The following is a 20,181-nucleotide window of genomic DNA, read 5'->3' as shown; positions in this document are numbered from 1 at the left end:
TACTTTAAATCCTCAACCAAAGCTACATTCTTCAATTCAAATTTTTCATTTACCTTTACCAAACCTGTAGCGAGAACGGCACTTGTAGAAGCATCACCAAAAATAATTGATTCAGTCTTGGATGCCTTTTTGAGAGAGGAGAACCAATTTTTATCACCGGTCATGTGCCGCGAACAACCGGAATCCACGATCCACACGTTCTCCTTCCTTGCCACCAAAGCCTACACACAAGCAGAAGTCGAAGCCTCAGTACTGGGGTTAGATAATAATAAAAATTTAGGAATCCAGTACTGAGACACACGACCAGAAGATCCAATAGGCATATATCCACGTGCAAAATCAATTTGAGAATTTTTAGAAAAATCTCTCAGAGGCCGGTCTGACCGAGGGTGTGCAGCCGGTCTGACCGGGGGCTGGTCTGACCGAGGCTTCACCGCAGGTCTGACTAGTGTCCGGTCTGACCGAGGCACAGTAGCCGGTCTGACCTGTCGCCGGTCTGACCGCGGGACCCACTGCGGTCTGACCGGTTTTCTCGAGGGAACACCAGATTTTTGCCACTTTGATTTTGCAAAAGCAATCTCTCTCTCCTTTTTCTGTTTATGAACTAATCTGAAACAAAAAATCAACAATATGTCCATCTTTGCCACAAAAAGAACAAGTATATTTTTCACGTTGTTTAGACACATTGTTAGAACTAGAAGATTTAGCAACATAAGCAGTAATAGGAGGTTTTGCATGCACAACATTGGATTTTGAAGAAGATGCATTCAAGGTAGACATGATACCAGCAGATTTAAACACAGTTTTATTGGTATCAGGTTTAACCAAAATTTCACCACTTCTAGCACCAACACCTAACACAACAGGAGGATGTCTAGAATTATGAGCATAAGGATTAAAACCTAAACCACAGTTATGTGTGCTAACCTTTGATTGATCTTGTTGAGGTTCTTTTTACCATCAGAAAATCTTTGCAAAGAATTTTTCAAGTAGGAAACCTCTTTTTTCAAATTAGCACAATTTTCACAATCTACCATGACATCTTTACTTTTACGACATTTGGGGCAAGAAAACACTTCATTATTTTTCACAACATCTTACATATACTCAACACGACCTAAAGCATCTTTTATTTTCATCTTATTCAAATTACATGTTGAGCAATCCAAAACATCATGAGGTTGTTTTAACTTTTTAGCAGAAATCATATTAAACATCAAACTAGCATGAAAAGCAATTTGATATTTTTGCAACAACTTTTTAGTTAAAAACAATTCATCCAAAGTGCGTGTATGCAAAGAAAAACTACAAGTAAGAGAAGATCTATTTTTGAAATCATGTGCAGCTTTAACATCTCTAATTTTTGAAATCTCATTCATTAAAACCTCACAATTTGAGCAATCATCATCATTAGGAATAAGAGATTTTAATCTAGTAATTTGAGATTTAAAAGATTCAATGATAAATTCCTGGTTTCTATACATCTTCTCACACTTCTTATTTTTTTCACTCAAAATATTAATAGCTTCCTCAAACGCACCTACCTCATTATCTTCAAACTCCGTGTCAGATTCACCACGCGCCATGAAGCAAACATCGGAGATGTTCTTCCCCTTATCATCGTCTCCATTTTCACCATCTACATCACTTAGTGGCTCGAAGGCGGCGCAAACTTGTTGAAAGGCCTTCCTGAGATTCTCCATCTTCCTCTCTTGGGATGAACCCTTCGGCTTGTTGTTGTTGGGCTTGTTGTTGCTGGTCTTCTCACCCTCTTTGTCTTCTCTTTTGCCTCTCCCAAGCTTAGGACAATACGAATGAAGATGATCAATTGAACCACATTCAAAGCAACGATTTGGACCACCTCTTTTCCTGTTCCTGGCATTATTCATAGCTCGAGCAATACGGTTAGCAACCAAAGCCAAATCCTCCTCCTCGATCTGTTCGAGTTGATCATCGGATGTGGCATTAAAAACAGCAATAAAAGAAGGCTTAGATGAAGAAGCATCTACATACAAAGAAGAAGAAGAAGAAACCAAAGCACTAGACTTAGAATTAGCTTTTCGAGAAAGAACATTCATCTTATGTGTTTTCAATTTGGTGTGAAGTGAATCCAAAGTCAAAGTAGACATATTGACAGACTCCTGAATAGATGTAACTTTCATCTCCCAAATAGACATATCAAGACCATTCAAAAAGTGACGAGAAATCTCAGATTGTGGATAATTAGCATCATAAGAAGAATCAACAGATCTAAGATCACTCAAAATTTTGTTAAACCTAGAAAGATAGTCATCCAAAGCTTCTCCAGGTTTCATCTCAAATTTAATGTACTCATTTTTGAAAAGATCTCGATGAAGCTCTTTAATATTATTTGTTCCTTGATGAAAATTACTTAAAGCAACCCAAATCTCATGAGCAGTTTGAAGATGTGCAACACGATCATAATCTGAATGAGAAATACCACTCAAAAGAATGTTGCGAGCTTTGCAATTTTGTTCAAAAGCAGTTTTTTCAACAGCAGTATTAATAGCTTCAGGAATCACATAAAGATGAGAAACTTTTCTCCAAATATCATAATCTTCAGCCATAATGTAAGACTGCATCCTACTACACCAATGAGAAAAATTCGTTCCATCGAAAAGATGAGGCTTAGTTGAAAACCTAGCAGGAGTAGCCATGGCAAAAACTCTAGATTGATAAAAATCCAAAGAAGAAAACAAGGCTCTGATACCACTTGTAGAATCGAATAGCAAAAACTAAGCCAACCAGAGGGAGGTTGAATGGCTGGTATACCCAAAAACTTTTAGCGGAAATAAAAGTTACCCTCGAAATTGACGGAGATCGGTCTGACCGAGATTGATCTGCCGATCTGACCGAGTGGATGCCGCCGGTGTGACCGGTGTTGAATCTCCGGTCTGACCGCCGAGATCCCCTGCCGCGCCTGTCGCCTAGCCACCGCCGGTCTGACCGCCGCTTCCCGCCGGTCTGACCGTCAGTATATCGACGGTTAGACCGCCGAAACTCGGTGAAACACAAATCGAAGAACTCTTAAAGTGGATGACGACGTTATTACTTCTCTCTGTGTTTACAAAGTGCACCAACAGCACTCCTTACAAAAATTTTGACTAAACTCGAACCCTAACTCAAAACTCAACTCAATTGCTCTCAAAAGCGATACCGGGAAGCCTCACGCTCCCCCTCTATTTATACCCGAGGTAGGCAGGCTAAAGCCACGAACCAAACTCATACTAGGAGTCCTAAACACCTTAGTAAACCCTCTAGTACAAGAAAGAAACTTTACATGACCAATCGTACTAAATTTGGACTCCTTCCAAATTCGACTCTGCATCCCATACGCACACAATAACTCCATCGTATGCCATATGGAATCTCCATCAACCACGTGCATCAACTCTAGCCTTAGTATCCCGCATGATCTCTGACCACCAGGGACGTCGTCTTATCCCCAAGTCGACTCCCGATTCATCACCGCAAATACTCTCCCGAGACATCGAGTCACCTACACATGGAACAAACAAAGAAACCATATTCCGAGACCAAGCTATCTCCAACTTGACTCATTAGTAGCAAACAACAGTATTACATACATATAGTATCCATCTAGAAGCCATAATCATGAAATAATCATGGATATCCAAATAAACAACCCGAAACCGAAACCGACACAGCGTTGGCCGGTCAGACCGCGGGCCAGCCCGTCTGACCGCGCAATACACGCCAGTCTGACCGGTAGCACCAACCCGGTCTGACCGGTCCACATAAAATCACAACAATATCCTGTAGATTCACCTGTAAATCCAATCATCTCCAAAAACCACTTCGTAAATAAATTCCAAATAACAAAACCAATAATCTCCAATGCCCAATTGTTCATCACAGAATAATAATCAAAAACACCTTTGATTTTACACGAATTTAATAGTTGATAGTTTCCTTAAACAAAATCAGTTGATGCTCTAGTGGAAAATTTGTCTCAAGCAGAATGCCAGAGTTTTCAATCTGGTTTTCAAACCAAGCGAGTTGATCATAAACAACATCAAGAGAGTTTTTATGTAATCTGAGTGTAGAGCTTGTAGCCCTATCTATCAGTTGTTTCTGTTACGTAGGTCCTTCGACAGTACATTGTCCAGTTTATTTGTAACACTTTCCCCCAAATCTTAATCAAATAGGTTGGCCAATCTTTCGGCCATCCCGGCCAATAAATAAATAAAATTAGTTGATGCTTCAGGCAACAGCAAGGGACATCACTTCATGTGTAACTAGCTGGTAGTTTCCCAACTTTTATTGCATTCGCTAGATTAGTATATTGGAACGGATGCATAATTTTGAGTTTTATTGTTCATTTATATATATATATATATATATATATATATATATATATATATATATATATATATATATATATATATATATATATATATATATATATATATATGTCATAGACACTAGAATATCGATGTTGCAGAATTTGTAGTCTAAAAAAATGGGATCAACCTGGGGAATTTATATTGACTTTGCATTAACAAGAAAACCGGCACCCAAATTCGCCTTAACGAGGATTAGAATATGGGTGGTTTAGGTGTAATCCCACACCATTGACCAACTGTGCCCACTACAACAGGAACCTCATTTAACAACACATCTATGTATTGCTAGAAATCCAAATAAGTGTTGCAAGGGTCTACACCAACGCTTTTAGTATGCGTTCTATGCTGGTGTTGCAATGGTAGAAATATATGATCATGTGTTAGTGACACTAAAAATAAGCATTGCAAAGTTGCAACAGATAGCAGGATTCAATTCTGGTTGCATAGTACTATTATGTATTGCTACTATCAATAAATCATAATATTATTTTTTATATGCACAATTGGAATCGACCAGAGATATATACTTTTCTTGAAATCACATCGAAATGATTATCAACAATTGATTTCATTCATAAATAGGAATGGCAGCTTTGTTGCATATACAAAACAATCTTACAAAATTGTTTTTTGTTTTGCATTGTCAAACCAACATATCATTTGGGAAACTATATTGAATCATACAAAAGAAGAATCAGATGGATCAGCCTAACTTCTCTCCTAGAGACCAAATATTGACATCAACACTAATTTCTTGTAGCTTGTCATCTTGAGATCAGCTTGAAGCTTGTCAACTGGGTCATGACTCAATGTACCTTCTCCTTAACAAAAGGTAGGCATATTTTAGTAAATTTATTTTGTTTGAACCAATATAAATTGCATCGAGTAGAAGCATGACATTTCAGTATGAAGTAAATACTCAGGGTCCTTTAGAGTAGGGGGCGGCTACTCTACCTATCATACTGCAGAAAACGCCCGCGTCGCCTCCCCCGAGGGTGACTCGGGCGGCGACGCACCTCCGCCGCCTCACTCTCCTCTCTCCTCCCCTGCCTCACCGCTGCTCGAGCGAAGCCGGCCGGCCGCAACAACGGTGGCGGTGGGACTCTCTCTTCTCTCCCTCCCCACATCCCGCCGGCGATCTAGGTGCTGTCGGGGCCTGGGGAGGTGCCTCTGGCCAGATCTGCGCCGTCCTCGCCAGGATCTGGCAGGGAGAGGTCGGCCCCGGCCAGATCCGTGCCTCCCTCCGGCGGATCTGGCGGCAGTGGGTCGGGACGACGATGGGGTGGTGGCCTGCGCGCGTAGGAGCTGGCCAGCCGCTGTCAGCGGTGCCAACGGCTTGTGGTTCGCTTTCCCTCGAGTGGGCGGTGAGGGCGGCCCGAGGGCACACGCACGGAGTCGGCCGACGTCCTCGGGGGCACCGGTGGCTGGTGGCGCGTGGGGGTGGCCCGAAAGGAGTGCCCGCGGAGTCGGTTGGCCATCCTTGCTGGCGCCGGCGGCTGGTGGCGCGCGCGCCGCTCTCTCCGGACGGCTGGGCTATCCCTTGTTCATCAAGCGAGCTCCCGTCGCCCCTAGAAAACCCCCTCTCCTCCTCTCCCCCCTTCTTTTTCCAGCCTTCCTTTTTCCAGCCCAGATTCACCCCTAGGTGCTTTTCCCGACGTCTCTGACGGCAACGACGGTGATGGGCGGCTGGGACCTAGGACCCGGCGATGGTGGTGGCGATGCAGGTGCATCCTGTGGAGCCGCCGTCGAATTTGGGGCCCCGCGCCTGAATCCTGCTGCTCGGCATCGCGGACAGCGGTGATGGGTCAATTTCTTCACCGGCTGTACCTTCCTCCTCTCTGTCGTGCTCCTCCCCTTTTGGCCGTTTTGGTCGTGGGGAGCCCTGATGTGCACTAGGGTTCCCGATCTTCCGAAAGGTTCTGATACACAGCGATTTGGGCGGAGTCGCGACATAAATCGATCCGGCTTCTTGAACGCGCACGCTCTTGAGTCCCGCAATCGCAGCACCACGTCTCCTCTGGTTATCACCCGTGTCGAAACGCGGATGACCTCGCCGAGAAGGCTAATCCCTGTTTGCTAATCGAAGAACACAAACAAGAACAAGATAGAAAACAACCAAAATTGCAGATGAATGATTAAGCTCACGAGTTGGGGTCTTACAAACCGATCTAGCGGCGAAACTGTTCTCGATAGATTAATCTAAGCAAAACCCAAAAACCTAAAGATGGCGGCGGGTACTGATATATAGAGTTTAGGGACATGCAAAATCCTCTCGATACAACCCTAATAGGTTTCAACACGATACACGGGCCAAAGGCCCAAATACGGTGACGCAGCAGCGGGACAGATTCTGGACGTCAACTTGTTCGGTCAATTCCCATTGACTCGGAAAGAATTTGGACATGGGACCTAAACCATTGGAAAAGTTATCTTCTTAGCTTTCCATCCATATAATGAACGCCCCAATTCGAGCATGTATGCGACCTAGGCGCCCGTTTTAGTGCAGACTGGTTCTGGACTCCGAATTGCACCTGACGTCGACTTGGTTTGGGCCTCCACCTTGACTTGGACGTCCTCGATGATCCTCCATGGCTCTAAGTCCTTCTCCAAGTGTCTCCTTGTCCCCTCCATTGTTCCTAATCATAATATAATCATTAGGTAGCAATCTATTCTCGAATTCATACAAAGAAGAACATAGGAACGAGCTCACCTCTAAATTTAATTGTCGTGCACGAGCTCTTGTTATCGGTCCTTGAATGATCGTTGGAGGATTGTTGTGTATATCCGAGGTAGTGATGTCCGCATTATCCTCCCCCTCTTGAATTGAAGTTGTCCTCGACTCAAGCTCATCCTCTTCTCCCAAGTATGGCTTCAAATCTGAAATGTTAAATGTGGTACTAACCCCAAACTCGGGAGGCAACTCAAGTTTATATACATTATCATTAATCTTCTCAATAATTTTAAAAGGACCATCAGCACGAGGCATCAACTTAGACTTTCTCAATTCCGGAAATCTATCCTTTTGCAAGTGCAACCAAACTAAATCACCCGGTTCAAGCTTAACCTCTTGCCTACCTTTACTACGAGCAATTCTATACTTTTCAGTCATCTTTTCAATGTTGAGCTTGGTTGACTCATGCATTTTCAAAATAAATTCAGCGCGTGCCATAGCATCATTATGAACCCTCTCACTAGTAGGTAAAGGCAAAATATCAATAGGAGCACGAGGGTTGAAACCATACACTACCTGAAAAGGACTTACCTTGGTAGTAGAATGTGTTGCCCAATTGTATGCAAACTCCACATGAGGCAAACATTCTTCCCACATCTTCAAATTTTTCTTCAAAATAGCCCTCAGCATGGTACCCAAAGTGCGGTTGACTACCTCCGTTTGTCCATATGTTTGTGGGTGACATGTTGTAGAAAACAATAGCTTTGTACCCAACTTATTCCATAGCATGTGCCAAAAATGACTTAAGAATTTTGCATCACGATCTGAAACAATAGTAGAAGGCATACCATGCAAGCGAACAATCTCATGGAAAAACAGATCAGCAATATGAACAGCATCATCACTTTTATGACATGATATGAAATGTGCCATCTTAGAAAAACGATCCACCACAACAAAAATGCTATCCCTCCCCCTCTTAGTTCTAGGCAATCCCAAAACAAAGTACATAGAAATATCTGCCCAAGGAATAGAAGGTACAGGAAGAGGCATATACAAACCATGTGGATTCAAACGAGACTTAGCTTTCTGACAAGTGGTGCAACGTGCCACGAACCTCTCAACATCTTTTCTCATTCTTGGCCAAAAGAAATGCAAGGCCAAAACATCTTCCGTCTTCTTAGCTTCAAAATGTCCCATCAACCCTCCTCCATGTGCTTCCTGTATCAACAAAAGACGAACGGAACCAACTGGAATGCATAGACGGTTAGCTCTATAAACAAATCCACCATTCATCACAAATTTGTTCCAAGTACGTCCCTCTTTGCAATTTAACATCACTTCACTAAAATCAGGATCAAGCGCATATTGTTCTTTAATTGATTCAAGTCCAAAAATCCGACAATCAAGTTGAGACAAGAAAGTATAGCGCCTAGACAAAGCATCTGCAATCACATTATCTTTCCCTTTCTTGTGTTTGATAACATAAGAAAAAGATTCAATAAATTCAAGGGAAAATTGGAACCATGCCATTATAATTTTGCAAAATTTGAGATATGCCATCCTGACCCACATGTCATTGACTCATGTGGGTCTTACATGTCATTGAGATACCGATGGCATATCTCAAACTATGCAAAATTATAATCGCATGGTTTCAATTTACCCTAAATTCAACCCATTTAGCATGTCTACGATACAAATTATTTTGAGAGCGAAGATATTTAAGCGACTCATGATTGGAGTGAATAACACATTCTTTAGGTCACAAATAATGACGCCACGTCTCTAAAGAACGTACAAGAGCATACAATTCCTTATCATACGTGGAATGATTCAAAACAGAACCATGCAACTTCTCGCTAAAATATGCAACCGGCTTACCATCTTGCATCAACACACCTCCAATGCCAACTCCACTAGCATCACATTCCAACTCAAAAGTCTTACCAAAGTTTGGAAGTTGTAGCAATGGTGCGTGTGTAAGCTTGTCCTTCAAAGTGTCAAACGACTTCTCCTGTGTCTTTCCCCAATGGAAGACCACCCCTTTCTTCGTCAACTCATTCAATGGTGTAGCAAAGGTACTGAAATCTTTGATGAAACGGCGATAGAATCCTGCAAGACCAAGAAAACTCCTCACCTCTGTGATGGTTTGGGGAACTGGCCAACTTTTTATGGCTTCAATTTTTGTCTCATCCACCTCAATTCCCTGTGGAGTAACAACATATCCAAGAAAAGAAACTCGTTCCGTGCAAAATATGCACTTTTCAAGGTTAGCAAACAAACGTGCATCGCGTAGAGCATTAAAAATAGCACGTAAATGATCCATGTGTTCATCCAAAGACTTGTTGTAAATCAATATGTCATCAAAGTAAACTACCACAAATCGTCCAATAAAAGGTCTTAAAACCTCATTCATTAAGCACATGAAAGTACTAGGTGCATTAGTCAAACCAAAAGGCATTACTAACCACTCATACAAACCAAATTTAGTTTTGAAAGCTGTTTTTCATTCATCTCCAAGTTTCATTCTAATTTGGTGGTAGCCACTATGCAAGTCAATCTTTGTGAAAATTATAGAACCACACAACTCATCAAGCATGCCGTCTAACCTAGGAACAGGATGACGATATCGGATAGTAATATTATTAATGGCTCTACAATCAACACACATTTGCCAAGAACCATCTTTCTTAGGAACCAAAATTACAGGAACTGCACAAGGACTAAGGCTTTGACGTATATACCCGTGGTCCAAAAGATCTTGAACTTGCCGCTGAATTTCCTTAGTCTCCTCTAGGTTGGTTCGATAAACAGCACGGTTTGGCAATAATGCTCCTGGAATCAAATCAATTTGATGCTCTATCCCTCTCATAGGTGGCAAGCCCAGAGGTATCTCAGCTGGAAAGACATCCTCATACTCCTGCAAAAGGTTAGTAACAACAGGAGGTATCGAACCAGCAATATCATCTAGAGAAACCAAAGCTTGTTTGCATATCAAGGAATAGCAAATATCATCATCTGAAATTTCAGCAATGTCACATTTGGTTGCAAGCATAACACTACCCATCAACTTAATCCCCTCAACTTTATAACTAGGTGAAAGCTTATCTTTTTTAGGTGGAAAAACAGATTTAGCAACTAGCTGATTCTTAGATTCATCAAGTTTCAAACTAGCAGCTTGTTCTTTATCAGCTTCTACAATTTCAGCAGGGGTCAAAGGTAGCAAAGTAATTTTCTTTCCATTATGCACAAAAGTGTATTTATTACTCCTACCATGGTGTGTAGCATCATTATCATGTTCCCAAGAACGACCCAACAAAAGTGATCAAGCTTGCATAGAAACCACATCACAATCAACAGAATCTACATATGAGCCAATGGAAAACAAAACCCTGCAAACCTGAGTTACCTTTGCTCTTCCGGAATCGTTTAACCACTAAATATGGTAAGGATGTGGATGTGTACGTGTGGTCAAGCCAAGCTTCTTGACCAAATCAGAACTCACCAAGTTGTTGCAGCTACCTCCATCAATGATCACACGTGCACGACGGTTGTTGATGACAAAGAAAATCTGAAACAAATTATGGCGTTGCAACCTCTCAGACTACTATATCTGCGTGCTGAGCACCCGCTGCACAATGATGGTCCTGTAGGCCATTGTGTCATCACGACCAAAGACTTCGCCATCCTCATCCTCAACTTCTTCTTCCTCCTCTTCTTCTTCCACGTCGGAGGTGGTAATGTAGCCATCTTCTGTAACAACATATGCCCGTTGACTAGGGCAATCTTTCTGCACATGCCCAAACCCTTGGCAACGGTGGCACTGAATGCGTCCTATCGAAGCGACAGATGAGGCACTCTTGGCGGGTACCTGCGAAGAACTTTTACCTAACTCTGCTGGTCGTGGTGGAGATGGTTTTGGTGGTGCCGCAGAAGCTCCGGATGCAGCTGGTCACTTGCTCGCTGGCTAGGAAGGCGCCCGAAAAGAGACGGCCTTGGGCAATCCCGCAGATGGCATCGTGTGAGGAGTGTATGTACTCGCCTTGTTCTTGCCCTGCTGCTCACGCCCCTGCAATTCCTTCTCTGCAAGCATAGCAAACTGAAACAACTGGTTGACAGAGTTAAATTCCTTATAATCAACAATGTTCTGAATTTCCTCCCTCAAACCAGAATAAAAACGACAAATGGCATCCTCGACCCCCTCCACTATGCCACAACGTCTCACACCCTTTTGTAGCTCACCATAGTAATCTTGTACAGATTTATCCCCTTGTTCTAAACGCATCAGTTTCTTGCGTAAATCTCTATGATAAGATGGAGGAACAAACCTATCGCGCATAGCTACCTTAAGTTCTTCCCAAATAGTAGATAAAGCTCCCTTATCAGATAACCCAGCCCACCACATGATAGCAAAATCTTTGAACTCACTACTGGCTTGTTCTACTGTCATCTCCCAATCAAGGTATTTCTCAGCATCATAATATCCCGAAAAAGATGGTATTTTAAACTTTACCTTAGCATAAGGATCCTCGGGCACACGATTATTATTACCTTGTTGGTGGCGAGTACCACCCATACTTGTGCGGTTTGTGCATAGACGACGTCGTAGCCGTGCTTGCCTTGTAACTGGCATGTCAATATAGCCACTAGAATCATACACCGTGTCTTCAGGATGAGCATCGTCGTCACCGCTCACTTCCTCATTGGAAGGTGTCTCCAACGCAGCAACCCGATCAGTTAGCGTGGATATCCGCTTGTCCAACCTCTCCATGTGGTTCAGGAAGCCGATTTTAGTGAAAGTATCTTGGACAGACTTTGCAACGGCCTCCGTGATGTCCTTTTGAGTATTTTCTTGGAGAGTTCGTAGTTGCTCTTGACTGACACAGTCAGCAAAATCCTGGGGACTCTTCTCAGCATCGTTCCCTGCCATGGAAACACCAAAACATCAACAAACAGTAAAGGTTATCCCTAATAATCTACTACGCAGGTGTAGTGGTGCCTCTCAATGATTCTCAGCAATATGGAGTACTTAACCAAGCTCTTATAAGGTTCTTACCAGCAATGCAAAGGATACCTGGAAGACGTAGTCAGCGATTGCAGGGATCAAGAACCTGTGCTGTCAAGAAGTAATATGTGGAGCTAGAAAGGCCAGATATATGTATATGAGTGGTACACAATCCAATGACAGATAGTAATGCTGAATAACAATCCCAAGTCACTTGCCCTTAGTTGCTGGTCTACTCGTGTCCTAGACAGTAGTGGTAACAAAAAAAAGGCTCAAGGAAAATGACACTAGTAAACAACAAAGAAGGACTGGTAGGCAAGCTTCGGCGAGTTTCAGCGAAAACAACAAAACCGAACTGGCAGATAAGCTCAACGGAGCGCGTCGTGAGCTCAATGCACTAGTGGAAATCAACTTTTCTTTTTCTTTCTTTTATTTTTTTGATATTTTTTTATTTTTCTAGGACACGAAAATAGGCACACCTCCAAGTTACAGCTCAATCGGAGTTGATATGTGGCCTATGGAATTTTCTGAAACCACTATAAACAAGGTGCAGGAACATGTGAGCTCGAACAGACAATTTTGCAAGACAAATTTCGGAATATTGGATTCGCCAAACCCACCAGAGGGGGGGGGGGAGAAACGGATGTAAAAATTTTTCTCTTATCCAAAAAGTTAAATTTTGCCTGATTCCGAGTCCGTATGCAAAAGTTATGGCTGTTTGAAGTTTCGGCTTCCGGCTAGGTTTTCCAGAGGGGATATAACCTAGTCTATTATGCGGTGGAATTGGGATATGGTGGCAGCGGAGTTGTAGGGTGTTCTGGTGATGCGTGGTGATCTGGGTGGGTGTTTATGAAGGTAGAAACGGCTCTCAAAGGATGAACCCTAACACACGGTGAAAGGTGGCGGCTAGGGTTACAAAGGAAAAACACATGACTAGACTAAAACACGCACTAGACCAGCAACAGGAACTTTAATTAGGACTCAAACTCAACACTACGGACTCTGAAAAAGAATCATGCAAAGGCTAAAAACGGTATAGGTTAAGGTAACTAACGACTAAATTTTTTTTTGGCTTTTCTATAGACTCTAGGATAAATGCGAAAAAACAAAAACTAATCTAGGGTAAAGGAACTAAGCGAACCTGACGGTGAACCTAGAGCTCTGATACCACTTGATGTGCACTAGGGTTCCCGATCTTCCGAAAGGTTCTGATACACAACGATTTGGGCGGAGTCGCGACACAAATTGATCCGACTTCTTGAACACGCATGCTCTTGAGCCCCGCAATCGCAGCACCACGTCTCCTCTGGTTATCACCCGTGTCGAAACGCGGATGACCTCACCGAGAAGGCTAATCCCTGTTTGCCAATCGAAGAACACAAACAAGAACGAGATAGAAAACAATCAAAATTGCAGATGAATGATTAAGCTCACGAGTTGGGGTCTTACAAACCGATCTAGCGGCGAAACTGTTCTCGACAGATTAATCTAAGCAAAACCCAAAAACCTAAAGATGGCAGCGGGTACTGATATATATAGTTTAGGGTCGTGCAAAATCCTCTCGACGCAACCCTAATGGGTTTCAACACAATACACGGGCCAAAGGCCCAAATATGGTGACGCAGCACCGGGACAAATTCTGGACGTCAAATTGTTCAGTCAATTCCCATTGACTCGGAAAGAATTTGGACATGGGACCTAAACCATTGGAAAGGTTATCTTCTTAGCTTTCTATCCATATAAAAAACGCCTCAATCCGAGCACGTATGCGACCTGGGCGCCCGTTTTAGTGCAGACTGATCCTGGACTCCGAATTGCACCCGACGTCGACTTGGTTTGGGCCTCCACCTTGACTTGGACGTCCTCGATGATCCTCCATGGCTCTAAGTCCTTCTCCAAGTGTCTCCTTGTCCCCTCCATTGTTCCTAATCACAATATAATCATTAGGTAGCAATCTATTATCGAATTCATACAAAGAAGAACATAGGAATGAGCTCACCTCTAAATTTAATTGTCGCGCACGAGCTCTTGTTATCGGTCCTTGAATGACTGTTAGAGGATTGTTGTGTGTATTCGAGGTAGTGATGTCCGCATCAAGCCCATGTGAACCAGTGGGGCGACAGTTGGGGAAGAAAGCTGCTGGGTTTTGGCGTGTGTCGATGTGGCATGTGGTGGGAGGTTGTGGCCGCGATTGGGGCGATGTGCAACATTGGATGGTCCTTCTACCCATGTGTCGCAGTCGAGGGTTGTGGTCTTGGTCGCGCCGGCGACCAGACATCTTGCAGTGGTCGGCCGATGAAGGGGCATCGGTTCTCTGGTTGTCTCGTGCTTGTAACACTACAAAAATCCTTGTAATCTATGACGGACAAATTCTATCATAGATCACTAAAAAACCATCATAAACCAATGTTTATGACGCTTTTAGATTCCGTCATGTATTGAGCGTCACGGATTAACTCCCGTGACGGATTTACAAAATTGTCATAGATTGAACACGATCCGTGACGTTTCTTAACGGTAATAGAAGAGTTCTAGGCCGTGTAGCCCAACCCAAACCCAGTGTTTATTAATGGGCCAATATAAAAAACAGCCCACTTAGTGTCTCGACCCAACCCCCCGGGCCGGGCCCGCTAACACATGGCAGCTCTCTAGGATATCAAGACTTTCCAGTTGGTCACCCATCCCAAAATTACTCTAGGTCAAGCACGCTTAACCGATGAGCTCATAGAAAAGAAGTTACAATTTGTTGGTATTGGTATTCTATAATTGTTATTAATGGGTAAAACAGGTATTATCCAACGGGTAAGGGTAAAAATGTGAAATGTATATGTGGGTCCCACATTCAAAATTTGCTCAAAAGTTGTATAAATTTGCTTTTCTATAAGATAAATCAACCGTATAAAATTTAATTGAATTTGACAAAATTTTATAGTGTGAACGCAAGTTTAAAAATTTTAGAGTCCGAGTTTAACACTATACAAAGTATAAAATGAGTATGAGCAAAGCAGTGGGTCCCACATTTAAAATTTGCCCAAAAACTGTACAAAGTTGCTTCTCTACAAGATAAATCAACCCTATAAATTTTAATTGAATTTGACAAAAATTTAAAGTGTAAACGCGAGTTTAAAAATTTAGAGTCCGAGTTAATGCTATAAAAAAATAAAATGAGTATGGGTAAAACGGTACCCTCTTATACCTAAAACTGAAATGGATAATTTCTGAAATGGATAATTTTTTTCCTACTCATACCCTCCCCAAATAACATGGGTATGGGTATGGGTATGGATTACCCATATCGAGTGGTAGGTCTAGATGGGTCCATGCTAACCAGATATGAAAAGATTAGTCCATGTTGATCGTGACGAATTTTATAGAACGCCACTAGTTAGTGGGCTAGATTGTGATGAATTTAGTGAAACGTCACCATATTATGGGCCTGATATCCATACTCTAGATCCATGACGAAAAATAGATAACTGTCATAGATTGTGCATAGTTAATGACGTTTTCTGAATATGTCACAGGAAATCCGTCATAGATTAACATATTTTTTGTAGTGTAAGGCTGGTGGTCGTTAAGAGGTCGCGGCAGTTGGGATGCAGGCAGGTCTAGGCGAAAGCTCAGCCAGTTCTTTTGGCCGGCAGCGGCGACGTCTTTGGACGCCGCAAACCTCTTGAGGGCGCTGTCGAGGTACCTCTCTCCCCCCTCAATCCTCTGGGTGAAAACCTTGTCCAGTCCTTGGACGGGCGACCACAACGTTTTTAGCGTCGCTTCCTTCTTGAAGGCGTCGCTTTAGAGGTGTTCTTGGTCTGTTCTAGTCCCAGCGAAGATTGGTTTGCTTTAGGCGGCCGTTTTGGTACTAGGTCACTTCCTTAGGGTGTGTTGGTGGAGCTAGCACGTGGCGTGATGTGTTTTTTCTTTTTTCCTGATTATAATCCTTTTTGTTGGATTATAGTCTTGTAATTCTTTGTTACTCTCAATCTTAATACAATGATACGCATTCCAAGCGTATTTTCGAAAAAAGTAAATACTCAGTATAAAGTAAATGAGTGATGTTTCTTCCTTACCACTGCTAATGAGGGATGTTTCTTGATGTAGCAGTAGAGGAGAGCCTGTGAATCATTTGCTCTTCCTATTCGTTAAAGATGTAGATGTGGATGCTATCTGTATTGATAATTCATTGGTTAACTCAATAAGGTGCTGTGTCAGTGAGGGATCAAAGACTATTAGTCACAGAATTTTGATCACCATATACGGTGACCATATTATGGTTTTGATCAATTGATTTCCATTTCTTCTAGGTAGTTCATTTCTCAGTCTAAACCACATAAATCTAAAGCATTTAGACGAGGGGGTGTTCCCTGAAGTTTACAAAGGCAGTGATGGAAAATACTGAAATGTGTCAATGGGAAGCGTGTAGAGATGGCTGTAACTGGTTGCACTTGTATTGTTCTTATAGTAGCAGTGCATCAATTTGAGTATTGCTTCAACCGAGAGAGCTGCCTGTATGGCTCTGATAGGCAAAACAAGCAAACGCGCTAAGCCGTATAAGTATCCTGAACTGAACGGATAATGATGTTGCTCTTGTAGCAGTAGAGCCAGTAGTGAATTAATTTCAGTATTGTTGCCCGTATGGCTCTGATAGGCAAAACAAGCAAACGCGGTAAGCCGAATAAGTAGCATGAACTAATAGTGGTGTTGCTCTTGTAGCAGTAAAGCCAGTACGTAGTGAATCAATTTTAGTATGAGAGCTTCAACCGAGAGAGCTGCCGTAAACGTACTAGCTAGCAGCTTGGTGCTGGGGATATAGAGTGGTTAATTTGTAACAAAGAGTGACTAGTGCAGAGTAAACTACCATTGGAGTACAAGAGAGAGATTATATTGCCCGGGCGGGCGCTATGTAAACAGGGCCATCCCCGGCCGTCTTCTTCAAGCTACCAGCTGAGCGAGATCAACCATGAAGTCCTCCCGCGTGGCGAGTGTTCTATCTGGTGGCCTGCATACTGCATGGACGATCAGTGTGTGGCGTACGACACTGATCCTCCTCTCAATCCAGCACAGTAAGTCGATCATGTTGCAACAATCAATGGTACTAGCTACTCCCTCCGTCTCACAATATAAAGGATTTTGAGTTTTTACTTGTAACGTTTGACCACTCGTCTTATTCAAATTTTTTTTGCAAATATAAAAAACGAAAAGATGTGCTTAAAATACTGTAGATAATAAAGTAAGTCACAAATAAAATAAATAATAATTTTAATTTTTTTTGAATAAGATGAGCGGTCAAACATTGAAAGTAAAAACTCAAGATCCCTTATATTATGGGATGGAGGGAATAGTTATTAGTAGTGTAATTTTGAACTAATTATAAGGAGTACTTCCTCCGTTCTAAAAAAGACAAACCCTGGTTTCCGTGCCCAACGTTTGACCGTCCGTCTTATTTAAAAAAATTATGAAAAAAATTAAAAAGACAAGTCACGCATAAAATATTAATCATGTTTTATCATCTAACAATAATGAAAATACGAATTATAAAAAAATTTCATATAAGACGGACAATCAAAGTTAGACACGGAAATTCATGGTTTGTCATTTTTTGGGACGAAGGGAGTACGTGCGTGCTGTGTATCTGCAGGACCTGCCACCTTTCCACATGACGTGATTTCGTTCGACGTCGCGCACGGCGACTTGGGCGACCTGATGTCGAGGATGCGCGCGAAGATCGATCATTCCGTACTGCAGCAATTAACAGGGTTGACGGCAGGCACGTGGGTCTTCTTCCTCAGCAGACGTACGTACAACCGCGCGCAAGCCGGCAGGGTGGCTGATGCTCGAGCTGATCGAGAGGCATCAACGAGCTAGGAAGATGACAAGATCATGATTGCGATCCGCGTCAACAACCTCTACTCTCTCCGTCTAAAAAAAGTCAAACCCTAAGTTTCTGGGCCAACGTTTAACTGTCCGTCTTATATAAATTTTTTTATAATTAGTATTTTCATTGTTGTTAGATGATAAAACATGATTAATACTTTATGTGTGACTTATCGTTTTAATTTTTTTTATATTTTTTTCAAATAAGACGGATAGTCAAACGTTGGACACGGAAACTAGGGTTTGTCTTTTTTTTTAGACGGAGGGAGTACATCGCAGGATTCACGGACAGGACGGGGCGCTAGCTGGTACGTTTTCTCCAACAAGCTAGGCGTGCTTGCTTCGGCATCATACCTGGAGCAACGGTGCTAATGAGGCTGGACGACGACTACTTCAGTTCAGCTTGGTCGGCGGGTACATGCAGGGCGCTGGGGAACTTGGTAGTCAGCAGGGACTCCACGCTTCGTGCGCTGGAGGAGATGGCCCGTCGCCATCCGAGGACGCCGGCTGCCTCGCCCGCGCCGTTGCGGTCATGGCGGTAACCTTCTGTGAGACCGACCTCACGTTTCATGCCAATCATGCTCATCACCAGCGACAACTGGCCGGTGAACGGCATCGACCTAGGTGGCGCGGCCCCTCTGGTGGTTAAGTGGAAGACTATGTCATGAGCTATCCTCCTCAGCGTTCAGTACAACAGCCGCTGGGACCAGTAGCGGAGCCATGATAAAAACATAAAAATATAGTGGGGGCTAAACCAAAAGTGACCAATAAAAGTCAAGACATGTGTCATGTAAATTAGCTATATGTCTAATCCAAAGTATAAATATATAGAATTAACGAAAAATAAACATTATACATAACAAAGCTTTTTGAAAGGATCTCCATTCACTACTTTGCCACTTACGAGGAAATGTGCAAATATCTGGTTTCAGATGGATAATTCTCAATTTGTTTCCGTTTCCCTAGATCACGAATGATATCTATGTGACTAAACTCTGCCCTAGGTCTCTTTGACTGACTTGCAATCTCATTGTTGAGTGGAGGATCGCTGGTATTCGTGTTACTTGAACTAAAATAATATATGAGCCGTGTTCTTTTTGACATCTTCACAATCTAGCAATATAACAAAGTAGCAAACTAGGAATCACAAATAAAATTTTCAATTCAATATCTCTATGATTTCTTGAAGACTTGAACTATTAATAACAACTAGACTTGACAATTGAAATTGATTTTAAATGACAAATCAGAAATTTTATATACCTCAATTCCTCAAATCCTCGATCTGTTGTTCTGGGTGCTTGCTGCTACCACGGTGCCGCCCTTTGCTCCTTGCATAGACGCCGCCGCCGCGTCCCCCCGCCGGCCCGCCTGCCCCCTGCTTGCTGCCGCTCGCCTGCGCCCTGCTTGATGCCGCGCGCCCGCGCCCCTGACTCCCAGGTTCCCCCGCCGGCGCCGCAACTCCGCTTGGACTGGAAGCCGTCGCCCCGTCACGCGACTCGTGCTCGTCTGCCGCCGCCACACGCGAACACGAACAGAAGGAGGCCAAGAGCGACGCCTCTCTCTACGCTGGAGGTAGGAGATTAGGGTTGCGTGGGGTTGTGGGGATTTTTTTTTTGGCCTTTTCAGCCTTTTGGGCCTTCTAACAATCTCAAACAAAATCTATCTTAGCTCCCCTCAGGATTAAAATTGTAGGGGGTATTATGGGGGCTTTAATAATTTATTAGGGGTAGTGGGGGCTTAAGCCCCCCACGCTGTCTCCGCCACTGGCTGGGACAGCCAGGAAGCAGACTCTCCGCGGCGTGATGACTTAGGGTACAACCGGGCGGACATCCTGCATGACATCCAGCTGCTGCTGTGGCCAGTATGGTGCAGCAAGCAGATAACCTGGCTCAGCCCCGCAATTGAAAGATGGCTGGGCCTGGGCTAATCAGTAGTACTAATTAAGCAGCTATTACTAGTCCTTCTGCTTAGAGAGAATCCCTTATATGCCATTAGAATTTGACCAGTTCTATTATATGCCACTTAAAATTGGGTTCTTCCTTATATGCCACTAGTTCAAGTTTTTCCACCCTTTCATACCACTCTCATCACTATAGTGTTAGTTGATTGTTAGTCAAAGGTTAGTTATTTTCGTAAATGACCAATATGCCCTCTCAACTAAAAAATATGTAAACTTCAGAAAATCATAACTAATTTATTTTAAATCCTTTTTGAGTGAACAAAATTTTGTCAGAACCAGT

General features: G+C 42.9%; 1 protein-coding gene across 1 annotated transcript; it reads right to left on the bottom strand.

Moving 5' to 3' along the window:
- Positions 1-597: 597 nt before the first annotated feature.
- LOC136357419 (uncharacterized) lies at positions 598-18,554 on the bottom strand. The gene is made up of 10 exons (XM_066312675.1): positions 18,482-18,554; positions 11,105-11,985; positions 10,691-10,852; positions 9,770-9,982; positions 8,861-9,268; positions 8,121-8,280; positions 7,651-7,883; positions 7,099-7,407; positions 1,545-1,799; positions 598-609 (listed from the first exon to the last, which is right to left on the bottom strand). The coding sequence occupies exons 1-10, from the start codon at positions 18,552-18,554 to the stop codon at positions 598-600; spliced, it is 2,706 nt and encodes a 901-aa protein (XP_066168772.1).
- Between the last annotated feature and the right edge of the window lie 1,627 nt (positions 18,555-20,181).

The sequence above is a fragment of the Oryza sativa genome, chromosome 7, assembly GCF_034140825.1.
Source record: "Oryza sativa Japonica Group chromosome 7, ASM3414082v1".
Taxonomy (NCBI): domain Eukaryota; kingdom Viridiplantae; phylum Streptophyta; class Magnoliopsida; order Poales; family Poaceae; genus Oryza; species Oryza sativa.
This window is presented reverse-complemented; position numbering and strand designations above follow the sequence as displayed.